We start from the raw sequence: 18169 nt of genomic DNA, 5'->3' as shown, positions 1-18169 counted from the left end.
TCAAAGTGTTATATGACCCTATTTTTTTTTCCAGTTTTGCTACGCTATGATCTCAAATTGGTCACATTATTCAGATAATTTGATTATTTTTATTCATATTACATCATAACTTTAATATTTAGCTTTACTATTTTAGCTTTTTATCCTTCATAGTTATGCGACAGGAAGGGTGTGTAAAGGTGTCAGTTTGGTGCTACTACCACAGTAGTACATTTGAAATAAATTATGCGGATTTATCCGATTGTGTTTAGATAAGTACTGAGCCTTTTCTCTTTCCCGAAGCAGAATAAGTCTATCCGGTTGTTCAGTCTGACGTCACTAGCCGTGTCTGGGTCTAAACTCCGCTGCAGGTCCATATATCAAACGATCACTGTGGCATTACTGAGAGTTGAAAAACTGTCTAAAGTCTTTCATCTTTAATAAAATGATCAGCGTTCTGCTCTACCAGGTGTAACAATTGAATTTAACATCCAGGCATCCATGAAAACGGAATTTATGACATTTAACGGAGTTAGAAGTTAGCAGGAAGTTAGCTCGCTAGCTTCTATCTAAATACAATATAGCATGTCCTGACTGCGGGGTTTTGGAAACAAATTAAAACGTACAGCTTTCTTATCACTTCCAGCATAAATGAAGACAGAAAACTAAACAGCAGTGACGTTTGTAGGGTTACTGAAGTTGGGCTAGCTGGTATATAATGATGTGCTACGTGACCGCTAGCGACACAGCTATGTTAGCATAATATAAACAAGCTAACTTTTTTTTCCCACTCATAAAAGTTAACGTGAGTTTTCTCGGTGGTCAGAAACAAATGTAATCGCATGGCAGGATGCTGTAAAAGGACCAAACTTCAGCCAGGAGAACAACTGAGATAATCCATCCACAATACGAGGTTAGTCATTCATATACTGCTGCATGGGCTGGGCTGTAGTTACATCCTAAGATTTTAAAAACTGAGCTTAAATAAATGATTAGTGGTAATAAAAGCCGAGGGAGGTCAGCAGGGATCACTGACTGTTTTAGGAGCTTTTTGAGATCAAATAGAAGAAAATACATAACATTAAACATGTTAACAACACAAAAGCCATATTAAACGCAGACTACTTTAGACCCGGAAGTAGGATTCGTCGCGTCATCACTGAACAAACTTAAGTCTGCTTCTACAAGTCTAAAAGGAATTTTCCCCGGCTGTCATTTTAAGTTGCTCGTGTTCCCTGATGATTATTTCCTGGTAATCTGACTCAAAACTAAACGTAATGAAGGTATTTTAATTATTAAAGCCTTTTAGGCGCAAGTTGTGTGTACTTGTTGCCTAGAGACGGTCGCCACGGATAACAAACCCCGGGAAAACCAGCTCAGCTCAGAAGGTTCCAGAATTCCGGTGAGTAAGATCGAAGTGACGAAACATTTCAGCTAAATTTAAACATTACAATATTTTTCAGATTTAGATCTAGAAAACATAAAAGGGGGCATCCAGATTCAGAGGGGGAAAACAATAAATATTCAAATGAGCTGGTCAATGTTGGTATTTTCGAACATTGAAGTACATTTAATCAAGGGCAGCACTTCGTTCCACATTTTGGCTATTTTAGCCTACTTGACTGTTTTTATCTTGTTGCATTTTCTGATTCCGCTCTATTGCGTTTAATGCTGTACTCGTTCATTAATAACTCGTACAGTGCTCAAGAAACTACCTGGTACCAGACCCACCTGGCCTTTTTGACGGCCACGTCTGGCTCATATACCTGAAACATAAAATCAGTTAATTACAGATAAATCGGGGAGACAGCTGGTAGAAAATTTTGGTGCATTTTTGATCCTTTATTCATGCACGTACATAATAAAAAGTCAAATATGATCTTCCTTTGAACTTGTTTCTACTTTTTGCTAAAATGTTATTTGGAAAAAGAATTGCAAAGGTAGTTTGTACTTTGATTTATTTATATTTTTTGCATGTTTTCCCGCTTTAAATAATAATAATAATTTATTTCCTTATATTTTTAATCTAACCTTTATTTATACAGGTAGTCCCACTGAGACTCAATGTCTCATTTACAAGAGAGACCTGTTTGAGAATAACAATAAAATTACAACCATAAAAGAAATAATTGTACGTGGTGGTGTAGCCTTTTAGACTCCAATAATGACTTAATTCCTAATATTTCACAAAGGTGTGTCATCTTGTTCTTTCGGCTGCTCCCTTTAGCAGTAGATCATCTGTGTCCATCTCATCAACTCCCTAATATCCTCCTCTGTCACACCAACCCTCTGCATGTCCTCCTTTACTCCACCCATGAATCTTCTCTGTTGTCTTCCTCTTTTCTTCCCGCCTGGCCTGATTTCTTTTGATTGCACAATCCAAATTATTTATAATAATTAAATTAAAAAGGTCCTTGATATTCTTACATGTTTTTGCAGTTGCTAAGAGGTGATGTAACTTTGAAAGGAGTATTTACACAGTGTAGTATCTGTTTATTTTCGTGCTTTTATCACTGATGTTTTATTAATGTTTCTGTTTCTGGCAGCCCGTTAAATCTCAAATCTGCATTTAGTGTTATTAAATACACAGGGATGGTTTGTTTGTAAGTATGGTTTATTAACACAAAGCACACTCATTCAAATATATATTGTAATAACATCTATCACTTTACTTTGTCAGCATTTCATAATGATATTATAACTAACGCTCCAGATGGCGCACTTATATAATTAATACACTATTGGGTTTGTTGTGTGCAGTTTTGATAGAGTCATAAAATCTAAAGTAGCTGATTAACTGCAATATAGTCACTGACACAAAACAGAGTAACAAACAATGCAATATTTACCTTGGATCAAAGCAAATTACTATTGTGATATTTAATAAAATGGAAACATTCAAAATAAAGAGCAAAATTTTGATGAGTTTTTATGATCGTTCAGATTTTTCAGGGGATATAATGCCATTATTTTGTAATAATATCAGTTTGTAATTGCTACTCATAACTGCACTTTTTTCTGGTAGTACCTTTGCACTGGTAATATATGTGTTGGTGTTTGATCTTCACAGAGACATAGAAAAAGATCCCCCACATTTAGCTGTACGTGAAAGATCCAGTGAATCTGGGCCTTGTTTCAGCAGAAATATGATGCCTTCACTAAATGCAAAGCCTGGCCTGCACCGCAGTGTGTCAGAGTGGACCAGCAACAATCAGCAGCTGTCTGCCACAGCTCAACACGAACGACACATTTCGAATGTCATCAGACAGGAAGGGAGGACACTACGCAACGAGACTAACTTTAAGGTGGGGTCTTGTTTTGTTGGCAGAGCTCAAAGGACATGGTCCACTGGACCATCCAACAATGTCCTTTCTTTCTCCACACGTTGTTAATAAAGCACCTTTTCTCCATAGACACGCTGGGATGAGACTGATACGTGTCGTAGGCTGAGTGACCGTGTTTGGGATGTTGCTCGGTGGAAGGAAGTGTTGGAAACTTGTGCTCAGAAAGTGGATGAAGAGATGGAGACTCTGACACTGGTGATTTATTCAGACTTTTTAAAAGCAGAGGTTGAATCTGTAGACTGTATAAGAAACACGGAAATACGGTAGCTGATATACTTCTTTGTCTAAAAAGTAAAGCCAACATTTCAGTGCCTTAAACCTGTTTTCTTTCTAATGACCAGCAGGTGGTGACACCATCTGGATGTGAGAAAATCTCCTGACTCTTTATTTGGTTTAATAACTCAGCAAACATGTTCCTAATATGTTTAAGATCTCAGTCCCTGGTTTAAAGTCTTGTTTAACACAGCCTTATTTGCATTTTGTAAATGAAGCTCTCGTTTGGAGACAATAAATTGGGATGTGCAGAGCCTGAGTAGACTGTGCCCTATAGTGGAAATGTCAGCTTGCCTCTCGCTAATGTTTGATTTCAAAATCCAAGATGGCCCCAGTATGACTGAGAGGTGCCTTTGTCCATTTTGTACATGTGCACATGTGTCATACTTAAAGAAACATCTAGGTGTTTCTTTGTCAAGTGCTCATAAAATCTTTACTCCTGGTCTCTGAGATAACTTTCATTTATGTGGGCTTCACGCTGATGTCAGTCCAAAGAGCACACCGAGCAAGCTTTGGCTGCCACTGCTGTTCCTCTGGAGGTCACCACTGAATGCCTGACACTGAGGGAGGGACGGCAAGGGCACGAGCTGGTAACGGACCCCGTGGACGAACAGCTGAAGAAAGAGGTGGAGCTGATTGAAAGAGTGCAGCAAGTTCTGCAGCAGCACACTAGCAGGGCCTTTGAGCAGCTATGGTAAGTTTCTGTTTTTCACTGCTGAAAATGCATGTTGACTTTAGCCATCTTCTAAGCTCCTCCCTTTTTCCTGGTTGCTAAGCATTCTGCAGGAGGTGCGGCACCAGCTGACTGCTGATCTCCAGAACAAGATGGATGCTCTGGATATTGACATGTCCTGTCTGTCACTTACGATAAAATCGCCCCACATCTCCCTAAAGACCAACCCGACTCGCATACCATCAGGGTAATCTTCAGATGAGGGTGTGCATGAAATATGAAGTATGCAGATCATAAAATGCTAGTGTATGATATAATTATTTTCATAATTAAAAGATTGGTTGAATATTACTCCTCATTTGCTAAACTATGGAAATTCAATTCAACTTTATTTACATAGAGCCAAATCACAACAAGGTGTTAGAACGTTTCATAAAGCTTTTGTAATATATACTTTTTTACATGAAATTTATATACAAAATTTGTTCTTTTACACAAAAAAACCATAACTACTGAGTGTCACTGTAATATTGTGTATTATGCATTTTTGTGATGCTTGGTTACCGCTGTCTATTTAAACCGTATCATTCATAGCAGCTACTACTGTTATAACTGCTGTCTTTGGTGTAGCTCCTCCACCCCCCAGGAGTGGGTCCAGTTCAGCCAGCATAATGTGGCTCGTGCCCATGAGGCGATGCAGGTTTCCCAGCAAATAAGGGAGGATATGAACCTCACCCGAGCACAGGTAGGTGGTTTGCAACTAGTAGGAGTTCTTGAATATGACTTATTATACGACCAAGTACTATTCAAGTATTTTATTTAATTTAAAAAAAATTAAAAAATGATAACCACCTAATGACTTTAATATTCATTAAACTGTGCACAAATATTGGTGCAACCCTCTCTCTGTGCTCAGTCTGTGTTCTCCAGATTTGACAAATGTTTATTTAATGATTAAAAGCTTTTCATGCACACATCATAGATCCATGTTTAAAAGCTTAAATTAAAGAGGAGATATGTAGTTACCACATTTATTAATCACAAAGATGCGCTTTGTGTATTAAATGTGTGTATTATATTTTTATTTTGTTAAAAAAAATCTTCTGATGTCACATTTAATTTAAAAATCATTGATATTCTAGGCAGTTTTAATCTATGGGATAAAGGTTTTACTTATATGTTAATAAGAAAATTGTTTCACATGTTGGTGTTTGAACACCCGGGGGAGCTGCAGATGGTTAAAGAATTTCTTTAATTTGATTAATTTATTTTTATTTTGGTTTTCTTATATTGTCCACTAATCTTGCTTAGAGTAGGTGGGGCATATTTGCTGTTAATTTCTTTCTTTCTTTTTATTTCGTAGCTGCAGAATGAGTTGGAGACTCAACGCAGAGCCACAGAGTTTGCTCTCCGCAAACGTAATCACCTTGAAGAGCAGGCACGACATGAGCTGGAGTGGCAAATAAAAACTGTAAGATCTTATAAATAATAGCTGTTAGCAGCAGGGTGAGGGAGTATAGTTTGTCATCGCATGTTCCCACTGCCTGTACATCCGTCTGTAGACTGAGGAGGAAATGGCAGAAATGGAAAGTGACATCCACGGGCTGGATGCAGATCTGCAGGCGAAGACAGCCAACCTGAAGCTTGCTCACACCAGACTGGAGACCAGGACCAACAGGCCTAACATGGACCTGTGCAGAGACGAGGTATATATCAGTTATATAGCAGCAGATGTGTCACTGATTGCATTAGAAGTCTTTTCTCCTTTTATCGTGATGGTTTGCAGGTGCAGCACGGCCTCGTTAATGAAGTCCAGCAACTGGAGGCCACGATCGCAGCTCTGAAGCAGAAGCTTTCTGAAGCTCAGTGAGTCTTCATTTTTTATTTGTGTGGCCAAACTAAGTAGTATTAACAATAATAATAATATATAAGTATTGTATATATTACACAAAACATATATGTGTTTGTGTAATATACTCTCAACCCTGTTTGGGAGTGTTGGAGCATCAGGGTAAGAAGAGAGGTGGATGAAGTGATGCACTCATCAAGCCTGGTGCCTACTGCACAACCCTGTAAAGGAAGTGTTATGACTGGAGGTTGCTTCAGTTCAGCAGGTTGTAACTGAATGACGTTAAATGCCCGAAAAATTAGGTCAGCTTACTATTTTTCCACCAATTTCTTCCCTGATGGCACAGGTAAATTCCAAGATGACAATGTCCAGACCTTGAGAATCAGAGGGATGTGCTGGAGACAGAAGGGTCTGACTCTCCCATCACCAATATGAGATCTTATTGAAATCATACTATGTGTGGCATCATCACATCTCAAGCTTGTCCAGTTAAATAAATATTAGGTCCAATTATAGAATATGTGGCTTTTTATTAGATTGGGAAGTGTATAAACAATCTAATGGAAGAGAAACAGACAAGTTATCGCTGAAATAACATAGGACTATAAAAATATATCTGTCACTCTTACAATCTTGAATATAAAGAGAAATACATTTTATGGATTTGTGATGTTTAAAAGTAATGATAAACCATAAAACCAAATTCAGAAGAACTTCTCGAGCATGCATGCCACCGGAGCTGATATTCATCCCTGCTCGCTGCTGTAATCCTCTCTCAGGCACTCTCTGCAGAAAATGAAGCTGCATCACTCCCGCATGCTGCAGGATCTTTCCAGAAAACAGGGAGCTCTGTCTCTGGAACAACGAAGCCTGAACACCCGCGCTCGCCTCACATCAACCTCCAGCACCGACAATAAAAACTCGGCGCTCGTGGTCCCGCTGGCAAACTCCAGTGGGAGGAGCAACCTGCAGCTGCTGGCTCAGTGAGAAGATGGTCTGAATGTTTTTGAGGGAAAAAAATCGAATAGTTATTTTAAGTTTAATTTGTTTAACCCTGCAGTCATAAACAAGCAATGGACACACAAAAATCTACTCACACTCTCAGTAAATGTCTGGGCACAGTTCGCTTCACAAAGTAGTCCCGAAGAAAAAAAACAAACTTACTCCAGCTGCAACTTTTCTCCTCTTGTAAAATTATTCTCCTGACCTCCGTTTTGTGTGGTTAATTTGCATTTTTGTGTAGCATAATCCAGCTAGAAATGATTGATTTATCATCTCTAAATTGTGGATTAAACAGTCTTTTGAGTAAAATAAAGATTCACTCTTCAAACTATATCCGGCATCATATAATTATCCAAAATTCACACGTGAAAGTGCACGTTTTCATGTCTGTTTGGTTCTTTTATGCTTTAATGGCTTTGTTTAGTTTTGCCACACTGTTTGATCAACTGACGCTGCTGGCAGCTTAAAAGCTGCAATAATGAGGGGAACTTTGACTCTGATAAAATAACCTGGTAAACAGCCTGCCTAAAATAATAAACCTCACCCGGCGCTGTAGTAAAGTCTTCAGATGGATGTGTTTGTGTCATTCACTGACTTTTTATGAGTCACCAGATGATCTCGGGTGAGCTGTTTTTAACAGATGTTTGGTGAGTAAGATCTGCTCAGATAAGAGAAAAAACTGTATGAAAATAACACTAAAAAACCAAAAAACCCTCCCATGTGAGACAAAAAAGAAGTTACTTTCTAGGACACGATTACTGCACCAGGTGCAAATTACACAGAAATAGTTCTTTCTGTGAAAGAAAGGTTCATTTTAAACACAGATAAACTCTTTACTGGTTAGCTTTTCAGTGCTTAACTCTCCATTTTTGCACAGCTGTGTTAAATTTCCCATTTCTTAATGTAGACATGATCTGTGATGCCCCTGTTTTCCCAATAATTGGAACCATTTTAAGCTGTTCTTTCCAGGAAATATCTCAGAAAAACATCAGAGCATAACTGAAGTATTTTAAATTTGTCAAGCAGTTAATTTTGGCAACACAACTACAACATAGTGAGCATTCGAATAGGTAATGGTGCTGCATTAATACCAATAACAGAAATGGAAGCGCTACCGGAGAAAATGACGCAAGACAGTGCAAACAGAAACGGCCTGAAAGGAAAAACAAAATCAGACTGGTAAATAAAAGCTGTGCTACTGTCACGTTCATTTAACAATACAGGAAACGTGTCGTCAGTTCATTGCAAACATTCAGATCAAATATCCGAAGACTGGACGCTGTAGACGTTGGTTTTAAAGACTGGATCAATAGACTGATCAAACACCTAATAGCTGTGTTTTGAATGGCGGCAGCTCCATTCTTAGAAAAAAAAAATTTGTCAGGTGAATTTTCTGCTCCATTTTCTTCACCAGCAGCCTCCCGCATGACACACCCACCTCGCCTAACACACTTTCCCACATGCGCACACAGAACACCCACAATAAGGAAAACACCGTCCACCATAAAACTGTTCAAAGTGCCTTCGTGTCACAAACAAATCACCATTTCCCAAAGCCCAACCCATCCTCTGCTCGCACTAACCATCGGTTTTCAGCACATTTATGACTTTACTGCCTGGCCCTCCAGTTCATTTACACAGCCTTGAATTTAAGAGGATGGGCATGTGCTTCCTGACAGGTTGAATTATTCTGAATCATTTCACTTAAGGGCCCAGATGCTAACTGTCTGTTGCCCTTCACTGAGAAGGCAATTAAGGTGGCCTGGTGCCGGCTAAATGCCCCCCAGCTTCTGCATGGGTGAGTACGTCTTGTTATCTGCATCTCTGTCATGATGTCGTATGAACCTCGCCCCCCTGTGTGCCCATACACATCCTCCCATTTGTGGCCACCACCTCTTTTTTTTTTTTGGCATCACCTGTCTCTGTGCCTCAGACCTGCTTGTGCACATGATGGCGAGAGAAATCCGGCTCTTCTGCAGCCACTTTACGGCCTCGGAAAAAATTCCAAACGGAGACTTTGCTGTTTTAAAGACGTTGTAGATAAGCGGAGAGGACAAAAGGTCAGCAGTGTGCATATTTCCAGGCAGGACTTTTCTTCGACCTTCAAACTATGTCATGGTAAACTGGAGGCGGTGCTACCAGTTTAGTGAACTCATCTGAAGAGATGCAGCTGGCTGTCAAGGACTGCATTGCTCTCATCATCTACATCTTGACCTTTCTGCTCGGCCTTCCTGCCAACCTGCTCGTCTTCTTTGTGTACATGCGCAAGGCTCGTAAACATGGTGCCACACCCAACGTGGTTTATGCCCTCAACTTGTGTCTGGCCAACTTGGGGCTGTTAGTCTGGCTGCCTGTCAAGACTCTGGAGACTTTGCTTCAGGACTGGAGGCTGCCTGCTCCCGTGTGTCTTGTCTACAACTTTTTCCTCTTCTCGTCCCTGTATGGCAGCTGTCTGTTCATCACTGCTGTAACAGCGGGTCGTTACTTCAGCATAGCATTTCCGATTGTCTACAAGAGATGGCGCTGTGCTCGTAACTCCTGCATCATCAGCGCTGTCTTGTGGCTGTTGGTGGTGCTACACCTCAGCCCTGGCGTGATGGTCGGAGAAGGGGGGTTTTTTGTTTCCACAGGTAATAACTCCTCAGTTTGCTATGAAGTTTTTAGTGCGTCCCAGCTGGCCGTGCTGCTGCCACTCCGCCTGGAGATGGCCATCACCCTGTTTCTTTTGCCTCTGATTGTGTCAACTTTTTGCACGATGCGCTGCGTCACGCTGGTGTGGCGCTCGAAATTGTCCCCCATGGGAAAAAGAAGAGTGCTGGCTGTTGCGCTGTCCACGCTCGCTGTGTTTGTGGTTTGCTACGCACCCTACAACGCCTCACACGTCGTGGGGTTTGTGATGGGGGAGAACGTGAAGTGGAGGACGTACGCTATGCTGACGAGCACCTGTAACGTATTCCTGGACCCTGTGGTCATGCTGATGCTATCTCCAGTCATGTCAAGAGGCATCTTGGGAAGAATCTGTGGACGGCAAAGCCAGTTCAGCCACAGGGGGGGTTCTCGGTACCGGTGTAAAGCCGTCAGTGAAGCTTCAAAAGTTAGACCACCAACTGTCCCATCTGAGGGGAGCAAACCTGGGGCTTAGATGACCTGAGAGTGTCACAAGGAGACTGTGCAACAAATTCAAAAGAAGAAATGGTGCAAAAACATTTAGTCTGATATGACCACTCTTCATGTACCAGTAACCTCTGCAAACAGACCCAGTAAACCTCCTCCACACTGACTGTCCAGCTACATGAAGTCTGTTAATTCAGAGCTGACTGACTTCTTCAAAGCTTTGTGTCGTCAGGCGTTAACGACCTGTTTAGACCAAATGTTTCTAAAGAAAAGAGATGATGTAAAAGCCTATTTTGCAGACTGAATACAGCTGTAAGGTACTGCTGTGTCACATGTAATGTTTTGCTGATTCTTGTAACATCCTGGTTTTGGATTAAAATGATGTGTGGATAGTATGTGAAATCATTGTTTTTGACCAGGCACACTGTGTATGTTTAAACATTTTATTTCAGATTTCATGAGGAATGTTTATCGGCTGATTTTAAATGGCTCCATCTGGTGTCTCAAGCTGTAAAAGCTCACTTTAAAATCTGTCATGTTTTGGAAAGTGTTCAGTATTATAAGACATTTCTCACAGGTGAAGCTAATCACAACACAGCTGCCTTGATTTTCAGTGGCAGAATTATCAGCACGGCAACATGAAACAAATCTTTAATGTTATTAGTTACACCTGTGTGTGTGTGTACATGTTTAGATATCTTTTTGAGGACAGAATATGCCTTTTTCCCAATAAGTGACTATTAGTCCCCACTATTTGTGGGGACTAATAGTCACTTATTGGGAAAAAGTGCCCTTCCCCTCAAGTTTGAAGGCACTTTTGAGGCTCAAAATGTGTTTTTAGTGTCAGGGTTACAATTAAATTATGGTTAGGTTTAGTCTAAGGGTCAAGGTTAGGGTAAGTGTCTGGGGAAAGCATGTTAAAAACATGTCCTCACTAAGATATGAAAACGAGTTTGTGTGTGTGTGGCGTGTGTGTGTGTGGCGTGTGTGATGTGTGTTCTGTGTGTGTGTTTTAAACAGCTTTTTGATAAACTTTAATTATCAAAAATATGATGTCTGAAATTAATTACATTTAAATGAACATCATAATTTTTTTGTTTGTCCATAAATTGATCAGTTCCTGAAAAGTTGAGTCTCTTGACTAATAAAGCAGTGTGTTTACAAATGTGTTGTGTGGTTTGTCTTTTCAGAAAATTAAAAATAATAAATCTAACTTGTGATCAATCACGGGTGACTTTAATACAAAGTTGGAGATGAGAGGTCAGCAAAATAAAAGCGGTCAGCATCTTATTGGACAGATAAAGCAAAATCACTATATCATTGGAAATAGATGACATTGCCTTCGGAGGAAGGTTCAGGGACTCAGTGAAAGCTTGTAAAGTGTATCCGGGGGCAGACTCTTGTAGTGATCGTAGTCCATTTCGCTTTAAGAAAACAAAGAAAGTCCTAGATGCCTACAATACCTGTCCTCATGTAAGCATGGATATTAAACAAGAAACCTATGAACACCATCAGTTCAGCAGAGATGTGAGTCATCGTGCACTGACAGACTGACTAATGAAGACGTCTTAAAAAGAGCAAAACAACTTTGTAAAAATATAATGATTGAATAAAGATTTCCATTATAATAGATAAGTTTCATCACAGGACACATATCCCTCTAATGGAATAACTACACTCCTCACAGCAGAACAGTGTTAGGGTCAAGTTTTCTCTTTAGTTTGTCACCTTTGTGAGACCCTGTGTCCTCATCCTGAACCTTATACTTCCTCCTGGTCAATAAAGTATTAATAATAATAATAATAATAATGGATTGCATTCATATAGCGCTTTTCGAGACCCTCAAAGCGCTTTTACAATTCCACTATTCATTCACTCTCACATTCACACACTGGTGGAGGCAAGCTATACTTTGGTGACTTTATTGTCTGATGCTGTAAATAAACCCGTTGTCTTCATATGAGGACATTAAAAATGACTAATGTTATTAACGTTCAAAAAAGATGCTTAGAGTTACACCAATCAGGTAACACTAATCCCAAATAGCTAGTAGAAATTAAAGATCCTTCCTAAACAATAGCTTGGGTCTCAGGAAACACCTGTTTTGCATATATATATATATGCTAAAAGAACATAGACTCTTTAAGTAAATACACTACACACATATGATAATACTTAAATAAAGAGATATGTAATACATACATATCTCAGTTATAAATCATGCTGTACTTTTGTGTTTAATAAATAAAAAATAATAAATTAACAGACTTCCAACCAATATGTATTAAGTAAAATAAATAAATACAAACAATGCAAAGTAAAAATAAAAAATTATAACATACAGACTAAAACACAATGAAAACACACGTGTTGATGAGCTTCTGTGTTCCTCTTGGATAACCTGCATGCAAAGGTTTTAGTGGAAAATTTCCAAATAAACACTCGGACTCTTGGCTCGTGTTCAGCGCTACTGTATACGAGTCACCGCATGATAAACACATCTGGTCTTAATGTGCCTATTATGTTCAGCTTCCACTTATGCACATCAGACTGGGGTCATCTGACGCTGTCCTGCACATAAATCCTTGTTGTTTAGAGATTTGATGTGCTCTGAAGTGATATAAAAAGAGAGGCTGGTGGGAGGGGTTGAGACACAAACACACCCAGTGTTAGAGCACAGCGGAGCTGAAGGACTAAGTGGGCAGCAGACTGATCACGTCAGGTAAACCAAACCATCTGTGTCTTTATCATGTTTATTTAATCCCTATTATTGAATTTTTGGTGCCGTATATGACATCAAAAATGACTCAAAGTCATACTTTCAGGTAAATCTGGAAATGAATAGAAAAGTGAGGCTTTAGAAACATTTTAAAAAGTGTAACCAGCTTACAGCCGTTGTTCATGTATTATATGCGTTTCATATTTTTGTTTTTAACTTTGCAGAAGTTATAAGTGAAATGCAATCAGGAATGTGACTGACAAGCTTCATGTTAGGCAACAGTAACAAGGCTCTTCATATTTTTAGAAAAAAATATTTTTCATTATTTTTAATAAACCCACCTTATTATATTTTACATTGCAAGCAGAGCTGGTTCTGCTACACTCCAGGTGTTAAACGTGGCCCAAAACTGGCCCACCTCACTGGATTGCTGAAAAATCATTAATTAACTCCAACGTTATCAGATCAGATCGAAATTTGTTCTATCCCAAGTTGCTTCATTAAGAATTAAATTCCATCGTCATTACTGGAGTCTGTACATGTTTTTTTAATGTACATGTAATTGTCACAGACCCCACAGTTAATCCCTGTTCTCTGTTTGGTTTGTAGTTTTATTGATGGTTCAGGGTTTGTTTATCATTTATTCCAGAGCATCATGGGTCTTCAGTGTGTTTGTGGACTCATTATATACCTCTCTGTGTCACCTCTTCTGTTATGTTCATGCATGTTATATGTTTGTCCTTATTTCCTGCTTTGTTTTGATAGTGTTTATCTCTTGTACCCCTTCTTCCTGTATGATTACCCTGAAATATGTCTCATTTCTTTCCTGATGTTTCCACTCTCTGATTAACAGTCTGTGTATAAATAGTCCTCCCCCCATCCTTTGTAGAGTTGTCTGCTGTTCTGCTGTGTATGTGTTCTTGTGTGGATTTTATTTGTCTTGCTTTTAGACTTCTACTTGGACTCTACTATTTTGTTTATTGGAACTGCTCCTCTCTGTTTTGGGGTCCTCTCACTAAAGCCCCTGTGAGAGTAATGACAACAGACTAAATCTGGAAAAGACCTTGTTGAAATAGTGCTGCTTTATCTTAATCATGTATTTGTAAATGGATGGTTCAGTAAATGTTTGCTTGCTTTTACTTGTCACAAAAGCAGCTGGGATAACAGTTGTGAGTTTGGACAGTCATCGTGCCATAAAATGGAAACACGATGTACAAAATTTGGATTCATCACTATCGCACTTGCTTCAACTGATTTTCAGACCAGTTGTTGTGTAATTTGGCACACCTCTGCTTTTTCTCCCCTTTTCCCTCCTTTAAGACTGGCAGCCTAAGAGCTGAGACTATTTCTGATGGGGCTTTGGCAAACAGTAAATGGATCAGCGCTCCCTAGTGAAACAATTAAAAACTAGTTGTGTAAACACAACACTGGTTCATCTCCTGAATTTGGTGCCTTCTTCTGCTTGAATGACTCATAGGTCAGTGTTAAAAGAAAACAAGAGAACAAAACACAAATAAACTAAACACTCCTCCCTCTGAAAATGGTTAGGCACAAGGACTGGACTGAAAGAAAAACTTTGAAAGATAAAACTTGAAGAAAACTTAAAGAAATCAGGGGTGGCTCAAAAAGAAGCACTTTTACGGCTTCTTTTTTATTTTGACTTGGATTTCAAAATTAGGTATCTTGTAGTTTAATGCACTTACAGATCTTTTTGTGGGATCCGACAACGAAAAAATGAAGAAAAGGAAAGTGTAGCTTCCTCTGCAAAACTGCAGCATTTTGCCAAAATGTGTTGATATAGAAAAAAAAAAACTTGCTTTTTAAAAAAAGGTAAATTCTCTCCTCTGGTCGCAGCAGAGCAGAGAGAGGAAACAATCGTCCTCCTCTCTTTGTTAGTGCCTTGGCCTTTTACACGAGAAGTTCTGATTAATCATTTCCACCTACGCTGCGCCGAGCTTCTCAGCGGTTGCTGGGAGATGATGTTTGGAGAATGGTGAGAACGAAATGTCCAGAAGTTTATTAAATTTCCGCTGGCGAAGGAGAGACTGTAGGCGCAGAAGGATGACAATATTAGGGGCAGTCTTGTGATGTGATCAAACAGTCTGTTTCCAAGAGGTGAAGAGAGCTGCAGCACTACAGAGCACTTTGTGATGGAGAGGCTGGATTTCAAAGCCTGAGTGAGGTGAGTTTATCTCCAGCTAACTTCGGACGGAGCGTATTTTATTTCTGGATGTCTTTATATGCAGAAATTTTGTCCCACTTTCTCCATTTCTTTGACAATAAGATGTTGCAGGTAAATCTGAGCCAAATGGACTCAGATGTTTGTTACTTTTTAACAGTCAGCTTTAAAAGTCTGTGTGGTTAGAAAGTTTGGGGAGTTTCTTTCTGATTGCAAAGAAGAATAAAAAGTATTTTGTTCCTCTGTAGCAGAGAGCTCACCAGTTGCTCCAGTTCCTTTTTTTTTTGTTTCCCAGAAAAAACTTTGACACTTCATACACCACAGTAATTCTGAAGTTCTACTTTTAAATAAGAAAAAACAAATTTGTGCGTCTTTAAATTTAAATGTTTTCTAGATGGTAAGGTAGCAATCAACTGATGTGTTAGAATATTCCACTGTGGATTTTTTTTCTTTTCTTTTATGGAAATTATTATTTGCAAATGTTTGAATCTGATGTCAAAGAGCGTGTGAAGCTTTAGAGAAGATAATGTGCTGTTGTGACCGCTGCTTGCTTTGTTCTGTGTTTAAAGCCAAAGTTCAGTGCCTTTACCTGGTAGTGGCAAGGAAAGAGCAGGCTGATGACTTTCTGAAAAACCTTCTTTTTTTGTGTATTTTTAAAACATTTTAGCTTAAAAAAACAAACAAATGCAAAAGACAAGAACTGACTTGTTTCCTTTGCAAACAAGATAAACTGACTTATTAATATTGATGCATGGAGTTATATAAACATTCACATCTCTATGGCAGATGAAATATATTAGCTGTTTTTCTATTAAGCTTTCTTTCTTTCTGATGTAAAGTTAAGAAAAATGTAAGCATGAGCTGTTTCTGAGTCTTTGGTGCTACTTGATCACAACTTGCTTTCTTCCTCCCTGCAGTGTCTGTGAGAGTGTGTCCCTAAGAAGACACCATGGCATACAATCTGTTGCTTTCTGTCTACATTATCACCTTCCTCATGGGAGTTCCCGCCAACATCCTGGCATTTGGTACCTTCTGCCGCAAGGTGTATCGCAAGCCAACCCCGATAGACATCCTCCTCCTTAACCTGACCATCTCCGACCTGATTTTCCTGGCTTTGCTGCCTTTTAAAATGAAGGAGGCCTTTGATGACATGGAGTGGTTGCTGCCCTACTCCCTCTGTCCCTTCACTGGGTTTCTCTTCTATGTCACCATCTACAACAGCACCCTGCTGCTCACCGCCGTGAGTGTGGAGCGTTACCTAGGGGTCGCCCACCCCATCAGGCATTCCCTCCATCGGCGGCCTCGTTATGCGTTGTTGGCCTGTGTCATGTTCTGGTTGCTAACGTCTCTGAACCTCATCGTCGTCTACATCATGCCTTACCTCCAGTGGAGACACACCAATGGCAGCACTCCCGCCACACCTCCACCTAGCTGCTACCTGAATTTCTCCGACAAAGAGCTTGCAATCCTGCTGCCGTTCCGCCTCGAGCTCTTCCTCGTCCTCTTCTGCATCCCCTTCATCATCTGCTGCTTCTGCTACGTCAACCTAATCCTTATCCTGTCCCGTCTCCCTAATATCAGCAGGCGGCGGAGGCTGCGATGCATTGGTCTGGCTCTTGGCACACTGATCGTATTCTGCGTCTGTTTTGGTCCTTACAACATCTCCCATGTGGTAGGCTTTGTCAATAAGGAGAATCAGGAGTGGAGGACTGTGGCGTTGCTTTCCAGCACCTTAAATGCCTGCCTGGATCCATTTATCTTCTACTTGTCCTCGTCAGCCGTTAGAAGCATGATAAAGCACTGCTTCAGGAACATCACAGCAAAGCTGCACATCCTGCGGTGTGAAGAGACTCAACACCGTCCTCAACAGAAACCAGAAACTGAAAAATACAAGAAAGCGGAACCTTCTTGAAAGTTCTAGAGAAATTTTGAACGTATTTATTTTATACAAAAGATATGGACAAAATGAAAAGCCAGGAAATGTTGTTCCACTGTGAGACTGAGTCAGTTCCTGTTGGTGTCAGTGGTTTAATTTATTTAAGGTAAAATATTTAAAGCTGAGTTTGAGTGATATGAATTAATTTCTGTATTGTCATGCGTGTTAACTGTGTTACTGTTGATTTTATAAACTGATGTCCTAAAATGACCATAGTATTTCGTTACCAACTTAAATAGGACTTTAAATAAGAGCTAAAGAAAAATCTGGTTTAGTAGATTAGTTTTATCTCCTAAAAACACAGTAATTATTATTTTTCCCCCTGAATCAGGTCTTATTGTGATTAAGATCTGAGAAAATGAAAACAATTAGATATAAACACAGTCTGCAAACCAAACTAGTAGAACTACACAACCAAAGAAATAAGAAGCTATGAAAACAAACTCTGATAAATGTTTCAAAACTCTCCAAAGGAGGATAATGTATTTTAAATGAAGTTTTGTCTTTTTTTAGGTGGATAAAATGTTGAAAAATTGAGTAGGAGAAATAACTTATTAGAAAAATGCAAAAATAAGTGCGCCAAGGACGGAGCCCTGTGGAAGCCCATTTTGGATTGGTTGAGATCTGTGGACCAGCTTTTGAAAATGAAAGTTATTATTTTAATGATGAAAAAGAACACTTCTTTATCATTACACTTTAAATACAGTAATAGCTAAAAAGGTGTTTTGTTTGTTTTTAGTTATTTGCTCAGGTGGAATGGTAATCTATGGAGGTCCAGACTGTTATAAAGTTAAAGCTTATTATCTTTTTGTTTATCTTTACTCAGAGGCTAAAGGTGCACTCCGTCTGTCTTTTGGCTATAAATGTAGCAGGAAACGGGCCCTTCAGAGCACCTGCTGTATACACTGTGCTGTACTCATGTCACTCGGAGTTCAACAAGGACACTGTTTAATTAAAGATAAGTGTTTTATAGAGATAAAGCAATTAAAAAACCCACGTTAGACCATATAGGCAGGAAGCGGAGAGACTGTACATTGCTGAGCTAATATGAAGTTATGAGCACAGACGGTCCGGAAGTGTAGACACAGATTAAACATGGAT

The 18169-nt window shown here is 39.5% G+C and overlaps 3 protein-coding genes across 4 annotated transcripts; all 3 read left to right on the top strand.

Annotated features, from left to right (window-relative positions):
• The first annotated feature begins 1149 nt into the window (after positions 1 to 1149).
• Positions 1150 to 7675, top strand: tekt2 (tektin 2 (testicular)). Of its 2 annotated transcripts, none has more exons than XM_005739751.1 (10): positions 1150 to 1381; positions 3122 to 3284; positions 3393 to 3518; positions 4085 to 4290; positions 4373 to 4516; positions 4900 to 5014; positions 5633 to 5740; positions 5832 to 5975; positions 6056 to 6135; positions 6898 to 7675. In XM_005739751.1, the coding sequence occupies exons 2-10, from the start codon at positions 3126 to 3128 to the stop codon at positions 7103 to 7105; spliced, it is 1290 nt and encodes a 429-aa protein (XP_005739808.1). In that variant the 5' UTR covers positions 1150 to 1381; positions 3122 to 3125; the 3' UTR covers positions 7106 to 7675. The 2 variants fall into 2 exon arrangements, with proteins under 2 accessions (XP_005739808.1, XP_013768027.1); XM_013912573.1 differs by having other exon boundaries at positions 3050 to 3284.
• Positions 7676 to 9284: 1609 nt separating this feature from the next.
• Positions 9285 to 10262, top strand: LOC102211041 (free fatty acid receptor 3). Its single transcript, XM_005739822.1, has one exon. The coding sequence runs from the start codon at positions 9285 to 9287 to the stop codon at positions 10260 to 10262; it is 978 nt and encodes a 325-aa protein (XP_005739879.1).
• Positions 10263 to 16081: 5819 nt separating this feature from the next.
• LOC102210750 (free fatty acid receptor 3-like) lies at positions 16082 to 17044 on the top strand. Its single transcript, XM_005739821.1, has one exon. The coding sequence runs from the start codon at positions 16082 to 16084 to the stop codon at positions 17042 to 17044; it is 963 nt and encodes a 320-aa protein (XP_005739878.1).
• The last annotated feature ends 1125 nt before the right edge of the window (positions 17045 to 18169 follow it).

The sequence above is a fragment of the Pundamilia nyererei genome, unplaced genomic scaffold, assembly GCF_000239375.1.
Source record: "Pundamilia nyererei isolate P.nyererei 1_Seehausen unplaced genomic scaffold, PunNye1.0 scaffold00093, whole genome shotgun sequence".
In the NCBI taxonomy this organism is placed as follows: domain Eukaryota; kingdom Metazoa; phylum Chordata; class Actinopteri; order Cichliformes; family Cichlidae; genus Pundamilia; species Pundamilia nyererei.
Note: the sequence above shows the minus strand (reverse complement) of the source record. Positions and strands in the feature narration are given on the sequence as shown.